Source organism: Amphiura filiformis, chromosome 1, assembly GCF_039555335.1.
Source record: "Amphiura filiformis chromosome 1, Afil_fr2py, whole genome shotgun sequence".
Classification (NCBI taxonomy): domain Eukaryota; kingdom Metazoa; phylum Echinodermata; class Ophiuroidea; order Amphilepidida; family Amphiuridae; genus Amphiura; species Amphiura filiformis.
In genome coordinates, this window is record NC_092628.1 from 77,528,368 (window position 1) to 77,547,815 (window position 19,448).

At 37.8% G+C, this 19,448-nt stretch overlaps 1 protein-coding gene across 1 annotated transcript in view; it reads right to left on the minus strand.

Moving 5' to 3' along the window:
* Positions 1-19,448, minus strand: part of LOC140153742 (E3 ubiquitin-protein ligase BRE1B-like) — a 42,429-nt gene that overhangs the window by 18,974 nt on the left and 4,007 nt on the right. Inside the window, exons 2-4 of the mRNA XM_072176577.1 lie at positions 7,897-8,099; positions 6,913-7,080; positions 3,055-3,214 (exon numbers count right to left, since the gene is read on the minus strand). Coding sequence (XP_072032678.1) covers positions 3,055-3,214; positions 6,913-7,080; positions 7,897-8,070 — 502 coding nt within the window. The 5' untranslated portion in view covers positions 8,071-8,099. The remainder of the gene's footprint in view (positions 1-3,054; positions 3,215-6,912; positions 7,081-7,896; positions 8,100-19,448) is intronic.

Genomic DNA, 19,448 nt, shown 5'->3' on the forward strand with positions numbered 1-19,448 from the left:
CGTACTGCGGGAAATTTTAACCGTAACCTTGCATATATCTTTGTGTACAATGGGCATGCTTTATTGCATTCCATTGTAATCAGAGCACACTATTTCAAACAGTGCTTTCATTGGACAGTGTGTGATTAAAATAAGCGTTGTGAGGGTAATAGAATAATGAATAAAATGCATTTAAAGAAAAAACTTGTTAATGATTAAAATAGTATAAATACATAAAAATATTTAATGCCTGAATTGGCATGGTAAAAAATATAGCACAATGTCAAATTTTGACTTTCCCATTTCAAGAGGTGAAGCAAAATGAAATTAACTTTGTGAAAATGTGACAGAGTGATATATTTATACCATTGCTCAAACATAGGCAGGTAATATTTGTTTTATTATATATGAAACAATTTTTTTCCAGACTTCGAATAGAACAAACTATTCAACAGCTCAAATCAATGCCATCATTATGTAATACAGAACATTTCCACAAGGACAAAGGCATTCCTAATCCGGAAAATTGCCCTAGAGAGGGAAATGGAAAACTATTCAGTTATAGTCTAGTCTACTCAATAATTATTGTATGTGCCAAATCATCACATAGATACAGATACTTTCCTGCCATTACCTGTGATGTATATGCAGGCTGGAAAATAAGCCCCTGGTTCATTGAAAATAGCCCCTGGTTCCCTGAAAAAACCCCGTACATCAGGGGCTAATTTTTTTACAAAGTAGCCCCTGGTCCAGTGCTTCTTATTTCCCAGCCTGATTGAGTGAGGTATCAAAATGTACGTACAAAAGATTTCCCCATCCAATGAATAGCCTCTGGTTCACTGAAAAAGCCCCTGGTTCCCTGTAAAACCCAGTGAACAAGAGGCTATTTTTTTTACAAAGTAGAGCTTCTTATTTCCCAGCCTGTGTATATATGGCACTTATGTAGGCACCGGAGTTTCGCGCGATTTAAAACGGCAAAATGCGTGGCCGTTTTTTTATAAAGCGCGAAAATGCACGAAAATTCAAGTAAAATAGCGCGAAAATGCGTTTTCCATTTTTTTTGTATCCATTGATGAAGCCACACGCAATTCAAAGTAAATCAAGTATGCCGAATTCTGCACCTATTTCACACATGCTAGTCCGAAGTATTTCTCTCCATGAATTTGATACATTATGTGAACAATGCAAATTTTATGTGAAAAGCTACTACTGTACTGTACAATAAACATTTTAATGCATAAGTGTACTTTTTTGTTTTTTTTTATGTTGTTTTTGTCATGAACTGATTCGTATATCTCGCGTGTGCTCTGTGACTTATATCCTACCCTTCTTCGCTCAATCAATTATGCATATGATTAATGATGTCACTCATACATACGATCGATGTAAAGAATTAACTACCACACATGGTAACACGTCATGGAAAAAAATCGGACATTTGCATATCACGGAAGGGCTTCCGGGGAGGATATTGTGCTGTCTGGACTCACGTAAACAGGCGCTGGGCTAGACTGCGCTGCATTCCTTTTTTTTTTTTTCTTTTTTTTTTTTTTTGTTTCGGCGTCCACCGTCCCCTACACTCTTTCCCTACGCGTCCCTCTTCCGATCTAGGTTTCAGCACTTGCATGACCCATCACATCTCCAGTGACTGCCCTGCCTAGAGAAAAAAGGACTGCGGTAGTTGGATATGACCTGTGTGACCCACCATATCTTAACACATAGACTCAACCTCTTTCATCTCGAATCTGAGATGAATGTTAATGAAGTAAAAATCAATGTGGGTGGTAAATCTTAACCAATAACAGATAGGCAAGCATACATGTTTATGCATTAGCCCAACCCACTGTGTTCACTGAACCCAACCCACGTGGGTAGCTCATTCAGATTTCATTTGACAGCTTAACCATCGCAGATATGCTTGCCGACGTCAAGCGTACTATACATTGTATTGGACCTTGTGCAAATAATACGCTGGGCTGGACGGCTATTCAAACGGCTTAATTGGTAAAAACCACAGGATATGTGCATAAACAGCCAAGACTGCATTTTTAATGAGGTAACATCATACCCACTATAGAGTGCATAGTTCATTGTATATTCGAACTACAGTAGACCAGTTTTCTCATGGATATCTGAGCTGTTGAATCAGAACAGGAATGATGACTTTTCCATGGTCAGGTCAGAGAGATTAATTTAGGGAATGATAAATTAAACTGGTCTACTACAGTTTTCTCATGGATATCTGAGCTGTTGAATCAGAACAGGAATGATGACTTTTCCATGGTCAGGTCAGAGAGATTAATTTAGGGAATGATAAATTAAACTGGTCTACTACAGTTTTCTCATGGATATCTGAGCTGTTGAATCAGAACAGGAATGATGACTTTTCCATGGTCAGGTCAGAGAGATTAATTTAGGGAATGATAAATTAAACTGGTCTACTACAGTAGACTAGCGCTGGGCCTGCATCAAATGGAATATTGTGAATTTACATTGAAAAGTAGTGTGTTTGTCAAAATTCTCAAAATTCACGATGGACCACCAAAATCGCGATGGACCCCCAAAATCGTGATTTTTTTGCGCTTTTTGCGCGATTGCGCGAAACTCCGGTGCCTACACTTATGCATTACAATACAACCAAATCACTTGTTCATACATAGCCATACTTTGGTTGTGCTAGTTATTTTCACTTTCATTCTATTTAGATGTGACATTTAATTGTGTACTAATATGCTGTCTTTAGTATAACCACAATACTGTAGTGCGTGGCCTTGTTTGCCATTGCTGTTTTAAAGGGATACAGAGACAGTCACTGCTGACCCATATGTTTTTTTTTCGTATTTCACACTTTCCATCTGATTATACATGTCAATTTCTTGTCACTACAATAGGCAAATCTGTATGAGTAAGACATTCCAATTCACAAACCATGCTCAATATAAATAATGTATACATGCTATCAGATGGTGATATGATACATGTGATAGGATTAATGACAGCAAGTTTTCATTATTATTTGTACACAATATCTCTGCCTATCCTTAAGATAAATATGCTATTGGTTTATTAACTTACCAGCAGTACCATCCGCTGGTTTCTTTTCTTCTCTTGGTTCCTCTTTGATCTCAGTCTTCACCTCAGTTTTGACTTCTGGAGGAGGGACTTCAACCTTATACTCTGGGAGATCACCCGGGATCTCAAACCGTTTCAGCATCACTCGTAGGTCTTCTTCAAGCTATTATTTGAGAATAAAACAAGTGAGATTATGTAAAATAATAGACCATTTCAAATCAAGATCGGAAATGCTTGGAAAACCAGGGGCAGTGAACACTATTTATTCAGAAAACACAAGAGGTTAAAAAATGGCAGACAAGGAATGTCATGAATCACAGTACTCTTTGAGCAAACATACAGCTTATTTATCCAATGTCAACATGGGGTCATCAAGTAAAATATTTTGAACTAACACCTCTGCTATTTGGCACTTCACAAAATGACAGTAATGGAAAGAAAAGTGCAAATGTTCATCATTTTTCGGCACTTTAGATTTAGCCAAATTGACACTTGTCTTAAGGTGGTACTACACCCCTGGCAAATTTTGTGCCTATTGCATTTTTCTCAAAAATTATAGCGTATTAGTGACAAGTAAGATATGTATATTATAGGGGCAAGGACTACAACTATTGCATTGGAAATTTTATTTCAGCACAGACAACAGTTGTGGAGTTACAGTCAAAAATGAGGGAAAACTAATATTTGATCAATAAATCAATAACTACTTGCCTTGAGCTGCTAAACTTCAAGTGCAGTAGTTGTTGTCTTTGCCCCTTTAAGGTTACGGAGGGTGAAAATTCCACTCAACTTGTCTTTTGTTTTTTAATTTTTATTTATGAAGTATATGTATATATTAAACATCTCAGAGATGTAGATAGAAAAAATTGTATCAACAAAGTATTTTTTAAATTATTTTTGTGTATCAATATTTGCTCTAGATATCCCACAGCACTAATTCTTTTTTAAAGACAGTTCTTGTTTTAAGGGGACACTACACCAAATCCTTCCGCATTTGGTGTAACTCATGGAAGAAAGAGAAGGTGTGAGGGCTATCATTTTCTTTGGATGGGGAATCACAAATATACATGGGGGCCCCGTGGGTTAGATTTTAAAAGGTATGCCAACATTTCCTGTCATCCTCCCCTGGCCCTGCTCTCGGCCAGCCTAACTTTGCCAATGTGGAAACTTTAAATGGCCTAGATATTATGATGCAGATTTAAATGTTTCTGTAGTGTTTCCTAAGCCTTATAAAGATGCACTGTAAATGTTTGCCAAAAACTGCTCTCCCCTCCCCATTCTACCCTCCCCAGGACTCATAATTATTATGCACCTAGTTACTTTATTGTATTTTCACATGTATTTCAATGGGACATTTATTTAGTGATGTGCCCCTTATAGTGATTATTATTCCAGTGCATGAACTGGCAACCCTATCATTTTCATTTGATTGCTAAAATCACTGAAGCATATGCACAGTGGAGCATGAGTATTCAACCAGCACTATACTAGACAAAATCAATAAAATAAGTACTATCACCTTGGCCCTGGCAACACTAACTAGCATTGTAAACAAGTTAGCACATGGTTTGAACATGATAATAGATAGTGTGGAAGTTTTGGCAGAAATTTGTCAATTTCTGCAAGTTTTGTGAAAATCAATTGATACTTCCCATGCAGTAAGGATTATCAGTAGTTATACAGGAGCACTGCACCTGGAATATTATGGGATTGTGAATTGATACTGTGAAATAGCAGAAAATGTGAGTAGGGGAGATTGGGGTTAGTTGAAACATTTTTCACAAAATCGTCTTTTTAACGCAAACCGATTACATTCAAGAAACACTAACCATATCAGTATAAACATATACATACATGCTACAAATACAGCCTTAAATTTTATTGGACCTGCTTATGATTATTCATATAATCCAATTTGAAAATTTGAAAAAAAGTGTTTCAACTAACCCCACCCCTGGGGTAAGTTGAAACATAGGGTGAGGGGGTTAGTTGAAACATGGCTTGTAAAAATTTCAAAATAATTATTATTGTGTTGTTAGGGTTATACTTCCCTTGAAGGCACCCTTTAACATACAATCAGTGTGAAAAATGAATAAATAAATATGTGGGAGCGCTGGTCAATACTTTGGACACAAGGTGACGAGTGTCACCATGGACAAAAATATGAGAAGCCTAAAATATTATAAAATGTACTGTCTGTGTGCACTTTTTGCTTGTATTATTGCTTTTTAACCATATTAAAGCAAGATTGAAGAAATGGTAAACATGTTACAAATTTTTAAAAAGTCAAATTTTTAACCATATTTTTCTATGCGATTTTCACGTTTCAACTAACCCCACCTCAAAAGTTTCAACTAACCCCGATGCCTATTTTTACATTTCAAAGTTCATTACACAAAATAAGAAATACAATAAAACTTTTATTTAACATTATTCTGGGACTTACTACTAGTGCTTATGATACTCAAAAAATAATCCCCTGAATCTTCAAACAACATGGAGATAACGCATCTTTTCTGAGGGGTATAAAAATTAGTCAGCAAGTCAAAAAACAGATATTCTTTTCCCAAGCCAACACTGGTGGGGTATCAGTGCTGTTGCTAATTTGGTGGATGACCCTTACTAATACCTATTACTAGGTGCCAGTATTTTACCAAATTAATGTTTTGTGTCAGAAAAAAATACAATGTTTCAACTTACCCAGTGTTCCAACTAACCCCAATCTCCCCTACTTGAAACTAAATGTGTGGATATCTCAGAACTCCATTTTGGACCATTTGGCCTGATATGCTGAGATGAAATAAATTATTTTTAATGTTTCCCGTAGCTGATTCATAAAATTTTGATATGCATGTGTTAGCTGATACTTCAAAGAAATAATGTAGGGAATAATTGTGTCAATATATTGGCACACTAAATTAATATTGTTGTTGCAAAAAAGACTGACATTTACCCCATCATTTTCATTGACATTCTGTGAACATGTAAGCTTACTGTTTTAAATCAGGAGGACCTATCGAAAGAATAAATAGGTACATTATTTCATTGGTTTGTTTGTAACACATATGCGAAATCGCAATGAAATCGGACCCTCTCCCCATATTTTCCTGGCCTCTTTCCCAAAAAACCTCATGCTCATGAAATTGAACACATATTGAAACACTTACAAAGTACATTTGTGTATGAGCTATGACGTTAAAAGTATTACAATAATAATCATTAGAGTGTCAACTTTAAGATGAAGTATGATTTTTAGGCCTGCCATGTTTATTTTTTGAAAAACTAAATATTTTAGGTGGCTACGTGCAGCCAATTTGCCTACACAAAAGTTCAAAATTCTGTATAACCTTAATATACATATCTTACTTTTTTTTTAAATTTAATAATTTTTGAGAAAAATGCAAAAATAGGCAAAAAATTGGCCAGGGGTGTAGTACCACCTTAACAACATAAACATCAATCTCTTATGCAAGACATACCCCACGCTTGATCATACCTTTCATGTTATACATTGGAACTCCAAACTGTATGTGATGCTGAAGAGGTACCGATTTATACACGAGTGTGAAGGAAATCATTTCTTACTTCAAGTTTGGAATGAATTAATTTGAAAAGGTCTATGACTATGAGCAATGAAAGTGACAAACTTAATATATTTTATTCTAGGTATACTAATTAAATAAATTATCATAACTTTATCAACTGTAATGTACCAACTTATTTTAGTTAACAACATCTTCACAATATTTGTTATTACTACCAAATATTAGCAGAAAGTATGACGAAAAACAAATAATAAGAGCATCAGGATAAATAATTTACACATACACATAGGCTATTACAAATCACTGTCAGGCCTACCTGTGTCCAGTACTTGTTCATGAATCCCAGCACTAGTTCATCAATAGTTTGTCGCTGCTTCTGTGTTTCAATCCGGGTTCTCAATTCATTCTCCACCATGTTGCGCATTTCTAGCCTCTCTACCAACTTCTTGTTCTGGAACCGCAACACTTTCATGTCCATTTCATCCTAAAAGGAGCAAGGAAGAGTAAAACAACTTTACTTAAACTATCTAAATAAAGTAAATCCTAAATGACATGAACAAACACAGAATGACTAACTGAGCAAGCAGGTTAAATTTATTGAAACTTTTTTTGGAAACAAATAAAATCTAGAATCAAGGAAGGTTATTTTGTAATTACAATTAGAGGACATAAATTACCTACTTTTCTATGTTATAATGTTAAAAATACAAAATACAATATTTTCGGGTAAATCCTATATTAGACAGCCAAAACGCTATCATATTTTTCTCAATATAATGGAAATGTACATCTTGCTACAGAGTCATGTTAAACATCAAGCGTGTGGATCGGATTCCAAATGAAACCATCTACAATCTGACCAACTTCACTCCACTGGTTGCCAGAGTCAAGATTCATCAACTCGTATTTCTCGGCCATATACTGCGTCTTGAAGACGACGCGCCTGTGAAAGAATATGCCCTTTATATTCCACCACATGGGAAGAGGACACCGGACGGCTGCGCACACTGTACTTACAGTATGTCCAGCACCTCCTGGGAGATACTGAAGGGATGCTGCAGCCAAACAAAATTGTTTCGCTTGCCCAAGATCGCAATATATGGCATACATTGTATGGGTCCTTTAATAGCAGGCCCAGATATATTATATAATAAAGGTGACCCACTCACACGCTCTTGGCACACTCTTCATCATGTAAAGCCTGCTGCCCGTTCAATAACTAAATGCGCAGACTGCATATTTTTTCACTGCTTATTTTTGCTAGTATAAATACAAAGAAAATAACAAGTGACTGAATTACCTGTGATGATACAGCACCTAGATTCATTTGCTCAATGTACATCTTCTTGTTAGGTGGTCCTTCTTTGTCTTTGCCTTCCTCCCCACCATTTCCGCTCTTCTCACCACTCCTGCTGGACGAAGCACCAGGGGTGGGAGAGGCGGACATCTCACTGGCTGGTCTCTTGTTAGCCATCACTGAGTGGTAAGTTAACCTTGGTCAACCTGGTGAACAAGAAATTGTTAAAAGAAATAGGACAGGTTACGATCAGAATTGTTAAAAGATATTTATTACCGTATTCGTCCGAGTATAGTCCCACGTTCGAGTATAATCCCACCCCCCATTTTTCGAAAAATTTCAGAAATTGTAAAAAAAAAAAAAAAAAAAAAATTTTTTTTTATTTTTTTTTAAAAGTTTTTTTTCTCCGGTTTTGGAGTGTCCCTGGACCTAGACCTAGATGCTAGGATCATTCATGGTTGACCTAAAAAAAAAAAAAAAAAAAAAAAAAAAAAAAAAATTTCAAGATATTTTGTATTTTTAATATGAAAATTGATAATTTGTATTCATGTCATACTTATTAATGATTTCAAAATGCATTGAATTTGAATGCATTTTGAAATTGAGTATAATCCCACCCCCAATTGTGAAAAATTTTCACATAAAAAACGGGTGGGACTATACTCGGACCAATACGGTAATTAAAATACACAATTACTTTTTCGGAAAGATTCAGATTTAAAAGTTAGTTTTTCTTCACCTCAACTAGATAAGATGAGGTACTAGATTATAGATAGTAGTATTAACTAATCCTGGCACCCAAACAAAGCAAAACTAGCATCGAACAACCTCTCTTACCCTGATATAGTTTGGACACAAACATTCAGGAAACTAGTATAAGGCCAATGAGAGTTGATTCTAAGTTTCACATCACATATTTTCACAAAACAAGTGAGGCAACTTTTTTAAAAATTTAATTCTGAGTTGTAACTTCATTATTCATCAAAATGCAGACCTGTGATGTTATACACTAGGGCTGCACGATATGGGCTTATTTAGTAGACGACTAATCGCCGACTATCAAAGGTCAAAATTTGCTTGAAGTTCAAGCTTACTTTTTTTGTTAAGAATACATTTAAAAACATACACTCTTTGTGCAGTAATACAATCAGCCAATTACAGGACAAATATACACAGGAAGGAGTACTACATGTAGGTACAGTTATAACTAACTTTCACAAAGATTGTCAAGGCGATAGCATAAGTTCTTACGACAATTTTAAATAGTCATGACCTTAACTATTGGCGAGGCCTTTATACCCTGTGTAAAGTTCGATGACCTTTTCCCACCAAAAGCTACTCCGGTTCAATTGCTATCATGTATTTTTTGTGTAGCCTATGATGTTAACTATCTCTGGTAGCAGTGCAGCTTTGCCCCCCAACTGGTACCAAACACCCCATCTGAGGATATCAGGCTCACACGCTACTTATTACAAGGGCAGTTATTTATAGGCCATGAAAGAGAAGACAAGGCTTACTCCTGGCTGAGACTGAAGCTGAAGTACAGCAAGTGAGAGACAAGTTGGTAATTGTTTTAAAATCAATGCCAGCAAAATTAATGGTAAATAGAATCATTTCAAACATCCCTTAATTCTTTGGTTGTTTTATTCAAAGAACTTTTAAGTCAATTTTATCTTGCCATTACACTATCCAGCGAAAGCGAAGATGGACGTACATGTAGCCATGTACAGCTCCAGACCAAAAGAATGGAAAAACACCATAAAACACTTCAATGTGGCCTGGAAAATCGTTACGGTATATTATTATAAGCCTGCGCAGTGGCAGACAAAAAAGTGACACAAATTCAAAAAGGTGCCCCACGCTGGTGGAAAACTCCAAAAAGCTACACACACTCACTGGAGCCCTTGTTAAGATTAATATAATCCCAACATGGAAGGGGGGCAAACCTCATTTAAATGGTATTCCCAAACTTGCTGGAAACATCTCAAGCACCAGACCAATCATCGCAAGTCACATCATCATCTACCGGTAACTAGAATAACGCCGACACTCTACCATCAACGGCCCCCACAGCCGTGGAAAAACCATTGGAAGCATTTTATAAACGCATCGGTAAGGAAGCTTCAATATATCGACATGTCAATGAGAGAGCTTCGACATCTCAGCGTGGTCAGGTTTCCCAACAGCCAGCACACAGCACTGACCAAACCACAAAAGAAGGCCACAGATTAGGCAACATCCAGGTGTGCTGTTTGTCAAGTTGAATTCAAGAGGCTTAACAGGCAGTCTGACATGGAGATTATCACTCACTGACTAAAACTGCCAGAATAAACCAGGGAAAGGAAAGAGGATGGGAAAAGGGAATGAAAAAGGAAAGGGCGGCAAGAGAGAAGCAAATATTTTTGTGTGGGGATTTTTTTATGACCAAACAAGGTCAGACAGGCTAGCTTCAGATGGGTCCCCAAAAACTTTATTTGTCCCAAAAACCCAGGCATTTTCATCACTTGGTGATCATAGGCCATTAGCATGAAGTACATTTTTATTTTTATTACACAATTAAAACAAAAATAGACATCACATTTTATTGTGAAAAGCCCTGTTGGTACAAAAAAATGTAACCCACACTTTAGAAAGGGTGGGTTTGAAGGGTCCACAAAATGCCTAAAAGGGTGGGTTTGAAAAATTTCTGGTTAAAATGTGTGTCCAAATATAAAGCGTGGTCACTGATAAAAAGGGTGGGTTTAGAAGTCGACAATTGCAATCTCAAAGCTTACTGTAATTTCTGATTGAATGACACTAAATGAAACACACAAAATATTGAAATCCCATTCTGTTTGGTCATCTAAAACTTCAATAAGTAATTCTCTTTGGATGCAAATCAGCACTCTAAAACTTCAATATTTTCTCTTTGGATGCAAATCAGCACCTCTTGGTCCACCATAACCACTGTTCTCCATAATCTATGATCAGTAACCATACTAGAAAGGATGGGTTTCGGAGTTTTGGTATAAAGGGTATAAAATAAAAAGGGTGGGTTTGAAATAAAAAAAATATATAACCCTGTTCATATATATTTTTATGACTTAAAAATGTGCCTTGTTTATGCCCTCAGCTGGCTAAAGCCCTTGGGCATAAATTAGGGGGTCATTCATATATTTTCATGACTAAGCGGTTGTTTATGCCCGAGGGCCGCTTGCTGCCCGAGGGCATAAACAACCGCTTAGTCATGAAAATATATGAATGAACCCCTGCTCATACATACCAGAACATTTTGTGATTCCTATTTCATCAAAAAAAAAAAAAAAAATTACAAGTAACATTAGGGTACCTGCAGGGAATATGGGACCATTAAGGACGTTTAGCTTATTTGCATAAACTAAAGAAGATATGCCCACAAGAGATTGTTATGATGAACAACCTGTCCTTTACGATTAATAAAACATGCAATGTTACCTTGTTTTTATGTTTGTTTGGACGCTATGACGTCAAAATGACGTCATCGTCAAGTGTCCCATATTACCTGCATGTGCAGGTAATATGGGACACTGTGTTATCTCTATGGTGAAAATCAAAAAGTTCAGAAAATCACTCTTCTGTTCTAAAAACATTTTTGTTACATGATTTTGAATGTTAAATGCAAATTTCTACAAGAAAATTCAATTTTCTAAATAGTTTTGCTTTTCGCATTGACAATGCACACAATTTCCTATGTGTCCCATATTACCTGCACCCATTCAGTTGAAAATTAGAGAAAATATTCATTTATAAAAGGAAAGTGCCACTTGTCAGTGGAATTTTACCTGCTGATAAGCTTAACCCATCACCTAAAGATCATAAAAATGACAAATGCCCCTCAGTACCAGAGTTTTTGGATACACAATCATAAAATGTGACGTCATTGATTTTATATCAGGCCAAAAAAACGACATAATTTTTTGGGCAATTTCACTCTTTTTGGCATTGATTTCCAAGAGTTTGATACACAGACTCCAAAACTGCATTCTAGAAGCACAATTGATGTCTCTAAACACTTAACAAATCAACTTAAAGTGTTTACCTTCTCTAAGCTACTTTTTGTTAAAATGAAAACAGGTGTCCCATATTACCTGCTGTCCCATATTACCTGCAGCTACCCTATTAAAAAACATGATTTTCCTTCATTTTCCCTACCCGGTGATCGCACATCCGGGATACCGGGCATAAACGCTGTTTATGCCCGGCTCTCGACCAATCACGCGCGCTGTTACATAGCGTGTATGTATGAACAATCATTTAGTCATGATGGCATAAACAACCGTTTAGTCATGAAAATATATGAATGAACCCCGTTCATACATACCAGAACATTTTGTGATTCCTATTTCATCAAAATAATAACAAAAAATTACAAGTAACATTAGGGTACCTGCAGGGAATATGGGACCATTAAGGACGTTTAGCTTATTTGCATAAACTAAAGAAGATATGCCCACAAGAGATTGTTATGATGAACAACCTGTCCTTTACGATTAATAAAACATGCAATGTTACCTTGTTTTTATGTTTGTTTGGACGCTATGACGTCAAAATGACGTCATCGTCAAGTGTCCCATATTACCTGCATGTGCAGGTAATATGGGACACTGTGTTATCTCTATGGTGAAAATCAAAAAGTTCAGAAAATCACTCTTCTGTTCTAAAAACATTTTTGTTACATGATTTTGAATGTTAAATGCAAATTTCTACAAGAAAATTCAATTTTCTAAATAGTTTTGCTTTTCGCATTGACAATGCACACAATTTCCTATGTGTCCCATATTACCTGCACCCATTCAGTTGAAAATTAGAGAAAATATTCATTTATAAAAGGAAAGTGCCACTTGTCAGTGGAATTTTACCTGCTGATAAGCTTAACCCATCACCTAAAGATCATAAAAAATGACAAATGCCCCCTCAGTACCAGAGTTTTTGGATACACAATCATAAAATGTGACGTCATTGATTTTATATCAGGCCAAAAAAAAAAAAGCGACATAATTTTTGGGCAATTTCACTCTTTTTGGCATTGATTTCCAAGAGTTTGATACACAGACTCCAAAACTGCATTCTAGAAGCACAATTGATGTCTCTAAACACTTAACAAATCAACTTAAAGTGTTTACCTTCTCTAAGCTACTTTTTGTTAAAATGAAAACAGGTGTCCCATATTACCTGCTGTCCCATATTACCTGCAGCTACCCTATTAAAAAACATGATTTTCCTTCATTTTCCCTACCCGGTGATCGCACATCCGGGATACCGGGCATAAACGCTGTTTATGCCCGGCTCTCGACCAATCACGCGCGCTGTTACATAGCGTGTATGTATGAACAATCATTTAGTCATGAAAATATGTGAATGAACCCCTGATTTATCATGTTATACTTTATAGAGAATCATTAGTCATGTTAGTACTTTAATATATATGCAACAGCAATATAAACATAAACAATAATTAAGTGAATTTATTAATTATGTTCACCGGAAACTGTAAAAAAAACAGGCGAGAGAAAACAGTATTGACGGGATAGGACATCGAGCGGGCACGCTGAGTCCAGCAATGAAACAAGGTCGCTTGATTCATCTTACTGCTGAATGCAGCATGGCTATATGTACACTGGATTCAAGCGAGTGGTCCCGATCCCCGACTGAAATGAATTCAAGTAACAGTTCAAGCATGGTAGGTATTATAGAAGGAGGTTCCACAGAAAAATCCTAATCCACTCAATAGGGTTAAGCTGATTACGCTATTCAACGCGAGTCATCACTTGAATGGATTTAATCAGTGCAGTCCCTCAAACACGGCCTTTGATGACATGATGTTTATGATCGATATGCGACAATATCGATCATCTATTTTAAACTTTAATTTAAACAGACCCCCCCCAGGTGACCCGTACCGGAAATGGATGGTATTAGTGCCCTTTTGCATCGGTCACATGATCTTCGATTGCGTCATTGTGTTTCCGAGTTCAAGTTGATTTACTAGCGAAAACCTGATCGAATTGCCTCATTTCCTTCCAAAGTTACGGTGAATTTATGTATTTTTTCTGATCATGATTAGTAATACTGGCGGGTGTCTGCGGGACTTTTAAACCAGTGGAAATGATTTGGAAAGGTTTTCCAAGACTGGCAATGTTGTTTCTAAGAAATATTGCCGTTATAAAATTACTGGAAGTAAATTGTTTTCCTTTGTTTATGGTCACGGCCACAATGCTTTGTGGGTAAAAATTACGTCATTCTGCTTAGAAGTCGCGATAACGGTGGCTCATAACCGGCCAAGATAAGAAGCTTAGCAAATCGATAGTGCACCATTTAGGTATGCTAGGTGAATTCAAATTTGCCATCAAACTGCATCATTTCATATATCAAATTAAAGCCCTTGAGTAAACAAAGCCAAAACTGAAAACCATTTTTTCATAGCACTTTCCGTAGCAATTACATCTTGTCAAAGATTGACTTTCATCAAAAGTTTCAGCTAGCAAAATTCCCCAAAACGGCATTTCGGGGGTGTTTCTAGATCTTAAGTCTCATTATGATAGCAGCTTTTTTTTAATGGAACTGCTATCCAAATCCCTCTAAAATTCCATGTGCGGGTGACTTATCACCATAAACAAGAAATGTCTTTAAAAAAGACAATGCCTCCAAGATACCAGTGGACACCTTTTGTTATTAGTTAAGGGCTGGGGTATGAACGTTTGGACAGTATTTATTTTGGGACATTAGAACACATCAGACATATCGAATTGCATTCTGAATACGAGAATGTCTTTCTGATATCAAATAATTTTGATTTTTTGAAATTAGCAATTTAATACCCATTTTATAGCAAATCAATAAAAATTGATATTTTTGATATTTAACAGTACTCAAAGTAAACTTTATAAATCTGATGATTTAAACTTAAAGATTATGTAGGTGGGATGAAAAGCCGACGATCAATTGAAAATTTTGACCTTTCAGTATTGAAGATATGGATTTTTTTTCCAAAACATCAAAAAAAAATTAGGTCGTTTTGGGAAAAAAATCCATATCTTCAATATGAAAGGTCACAACTTTCAATTGATCGTCGGCTTTTCCTCCCAGTTACATACACTTTAAGAATATATCATTAGATTTATATAATTTACTTCGAGGACTGTTATATATCAAAAATTTGAAAAATATCAATTTTTTATAATTTGTCATAAAATTTGTATTATATTGTGATTTTTTTTATAATGAAAATTATTTGATATCAGAAAGACATGCTTCAGATTCAGAATGCAATCGATAGGTCTGAGGTGTCTCATGTCCTACAAAAATACTGTCGAACGCAATAAACGCCATTCTAGATCCCTTAAGGAGATACTAAAAATGCTAGCTTTAAGGCCGCCCGCTATTGGATATAGATTTTTGTCTGATTAAAATATGTGAGTCCATTTTCTCCTAATACAAGACTGAAAATTTTATTTTAATCGGATATTCGTTACCAAAATATGGCCTGTCAAAATGGAGCGAAACTAAGTCGCTATAACAACTTTCTTTTATTTTTGTTATGCAATGTTGTCAGGTAGGCCTTATTTTCTAATTATATACGCAAGAATTATGCAAAGTAAAATTTTCAGATAGGCTACAAAATAAGATATAAAACCCATGGATGCATTTGGCAAATTTGAACACCACTGCAACAGTCCGACACACGCTAGTCCGAATCTGAAAACACTTTAACAGTCCGACACACCCCTAGTCCGAATCCGAAATACACTGCGCTAGTCCGAGTCTGGAAAACACTTCGTCAGTCCGAAACTGCAGAAAACCAAAGCGGTAGTCCGAATCTGAAAATCACAGCGCTGGTCCGAATCTGAAAAACACGGCGCTAGTCCAAATATCGGACTAGCGCAGTGTTTCCTAAATTCAGATTCGAATAGCGCCATGTTTTGCAAATTCGACTAGCGCAGGGTTTTCAGTTTCGGACTGGCAGAGTGTTTTTTAGATTTAGACTAGCGCTGTGTCGGAGGAGTGTTTTCCAGATACTGCCAACTGCCAAGGGCTAGTAAAGGACTAGCCCCGGGCCTAGCCCTAGACTAGTCATGCTAGTATCATGCACTCAGTCATGCACTACACATACAATGTAGATTTGACACAAGTTCTGTTTAGTATTTTAATTGAGGTCAAACTCATGAACTTGCCATTTAAATGTTGATATCAAGATGAACAGAAATAAATAATCCATTCTACTTTCTAGTCATAAACCGCACGGATCTCACTGCTTAGTGTCATGTATGGTCACTGATGGTAGGCCTATATGGTCATGAGTTTGCAATATTGAAATTGTTATTGAAATCAGTTTGCTAGCCCCGGGCCTAGCCCTAGACTAGTCATGCTAGCATCATGCACTCAGTCATGCACTACACATTGTGCGACATACAATGTAGATTTGACACAGGTTCTGTTTTGTATTTTAATTGAGGTCAAACTCATGAACTTACCATTTAAATGTTGATATCAAGATGAACAGAAATAAATAATCCATTCTACTTTCTAGTCATCAACCGGCACGGATCTCACTGTTTAGTGTAATGTATGGTCACTGATGGTCATGAGTTTGCAATATTGAAATTGTTATTGAAATCAGTTTCTTCCAAGTTCAAGATAAAAGTAACATGATTGTATTGAAATGTAAGTTATAAACATTCTTCCTGCTGTCCAGCGGGTATGATGTAGACACGATGATTGCGGCCTAGTCGAGCCTAGCATGCTAGCCTGCATGTCAGTCGGTCTGCTGACTCGCCGCAAAAATACCTCCAATTTTGCACAAAACAATCCATGATGTCAAATTATAACATCCAAAGTGTCGCCATGAACGTCAGCTTCAACTTCTCCAGCCAAAGTTTTTCCATTGATAATCAGGTTTCATGTAATCATGAAATTAAACCTTGTTTAATGTGTATTCCCATTGCCACACACAGCATAACGGTTGTCCGACTTAATTTCTACGATATTGCTGATGTGATGAGGCTACAATCCATAATTAAATACCGAATTAAAAAAATACTAGTTTGCGTCTGACGTCATGACAAAGGCGCGCCGTGATTGGTTGCTGACCTGCGCAGTATGGCATTTTTGGTCTGGTTGACAGGACGGCATACGCAAGCTAGTCTTTTTAATTCGGTCTTCAATTATACAATATATGAGTTTAAAAAAATTCTAATGCATAATTCATGAGCTTGATAGACCCGCACCATTGTCGCCACGTGCTAGGTGTTTCTAGAATCCCTATAAAATAAGATTAATTTTAATGCTAAGTAATTGCACATGCTGAGGAAGCGTGATTACCTTTTTGAACATTCGGAAATGGCGATAGGCGAATTTATGTATGGCGCAAATAGAGGATTGTACGTTATTGTATAGTATGTTACAGTTAGTTATCATTATACCATTATATCATTCCAGATCTTGGTCATTGTTAAAGTCCACAATAAAGAACAAGACAAGACAGGACAAGACAACAAATACTAGTAGTAGTTATTAATGACCAAGACATATTCCAGCTAGCTCAAGTCAAACCCTCAACGCCTTCAGTATCAAAATGCCAGGCATAGCATGCCCGATCACTTCGTGTGACTACGTCACACCAGAGGACGCCACACCTGAACTCACTATTGCGCTACTCAATCTTCATGGCAAACAACACGACACGCCACCCCAACCAGGTGGTGCAAAAACTGAAAAGGTTAAACGCCCTACAGTGTCCCTCGGGGGCACATCAGAGGAATGGACATATTTCCTCTCCAGATGGAATGACTACAAAACTGCCACCAAAATAACTGGTGCAAACATTGTAATCCAGCTCCTTGAATGCTGCGATGACCCCCTCCGCAAGGATTTAACACGCACAAATGGGGGCATCACACTCACTGGGAAACCTGAAGAGGATGTCTTGAAAGCCATGAAAACACTCGCTGTTCGTCAAGAAAATATCATGGTTTCACGTGTCCAGCTACATGACATGCGACAAGACAGAGATGAGCCGATCTGGAACTTTGCCGCCCGTCTTCGTGGCCAGGCAGGGGTGTGTAATTTCATTGTGCCCTGCCCAAATTGCAACCAGGATGTTGACTATAGTGAGCATGTACTACAGGGCGCCATCTCTCGTGGCATCAGCGGCGAGGAAATTCAACTGGAGCTCCTTGGGGAGCAGAAACAGAACATGACTTTAGAAGAAACTGTCAGCTACATAGAGGCAAAAGAGAGCGCGAAACGATCCGCCACCCGCCTACAAGGTAACATAGCCTCCACTGCTGCCACAAGTAGCTACCGCTCAATGAAGAAGGCAGATAACACTCATCAAAGACACATTTGCAACTATTGTGGTCGTAAGAGTCACATGGCACACGTCGCAAGGACCGTGAGCAGTCATGCCCTGCATTTGGCCATGTGTGTGGAAAATGCAGTGTTCGGGGCCACTTTGGCGCAGGTTGCCGCGGTGGCGGCCGCAAAGGACATTCCAAAGAACCTACTAATCAAAGAAAAGGCACGACAGACACAGAAAGCGCCATATTTGACACACTTTGCAGCATTGACAATGACTCTAATGTGTTTAATGACTCTAACCTATGTAGTTTAGATGCAGGAGGTAGTCCTGTGATCAATCTTGACCATCATGTCTATAATAATCTGTGTAGAACTTGGGAACGTCGGGCATCTGATCCCCAACCCCTTATAGATGTAGCCATTCGTATGCGCTCCTTCAGACTATGATACGCTCGGCCTTCACTTGCCCCGCGCCCCAAGTACTGCCTACTACCGCGCAATAGCTGACACTGGCTGTCAGTCATGTCTGGCAGGTACCAAACTCCTCCAGCGCATGGGTCTGCAAACCCACCATCTCACACCGGTCACTATGAAAATGAGTGCCGCCGACAACAAAGGCATACGCATCCTCGGGGCGCTGTTCTTAGAATCTCGCGTACAACAAAAGATGGTACTACCCTACAAACACGCCAAATTGTCTATTTCACAGACACAAATGACAATCTGTATTTAAGTAAGCAGGCATGTATTGACCTAGGGCTGATATCAGACAGATTCCCAACAATTGGAGAAACTCCGCCGGCGTGTGCATCCGGGATAGCAAACAGCGACCAGTCAGCAACTGACCCTAAACTAAACTCATGGTCATCCCTTACTGCCCCATGCGCTTGCTAACGCCAAGCGCCCCCACCACCCCCAGTGACACCCCCATTTCCAACCACTGAGGAGAACCGTGGAAGACTTGAAAATTTTCTGCTTGACTATTATGCATCATCTACTTTTAATACATGTGAACACCAGCCATTACCAATGATGCAGGGCCCGCCCCTCCGCCTCATGATTGACAACACTGCCAAGCCAGTCGCAGTATCACACCCCTATCCCTGTACCCCTACACTGGAGGGAGGATGTCAAGGCTGGCCTTGACCAAGACGTTCGCCTCGGTGTCATTGAACCAGTTCCTGTCGGTGAGCCAGTGACATGGTGCCACAGGATGGTAATCTGCCCCAAAAAGAATGGTA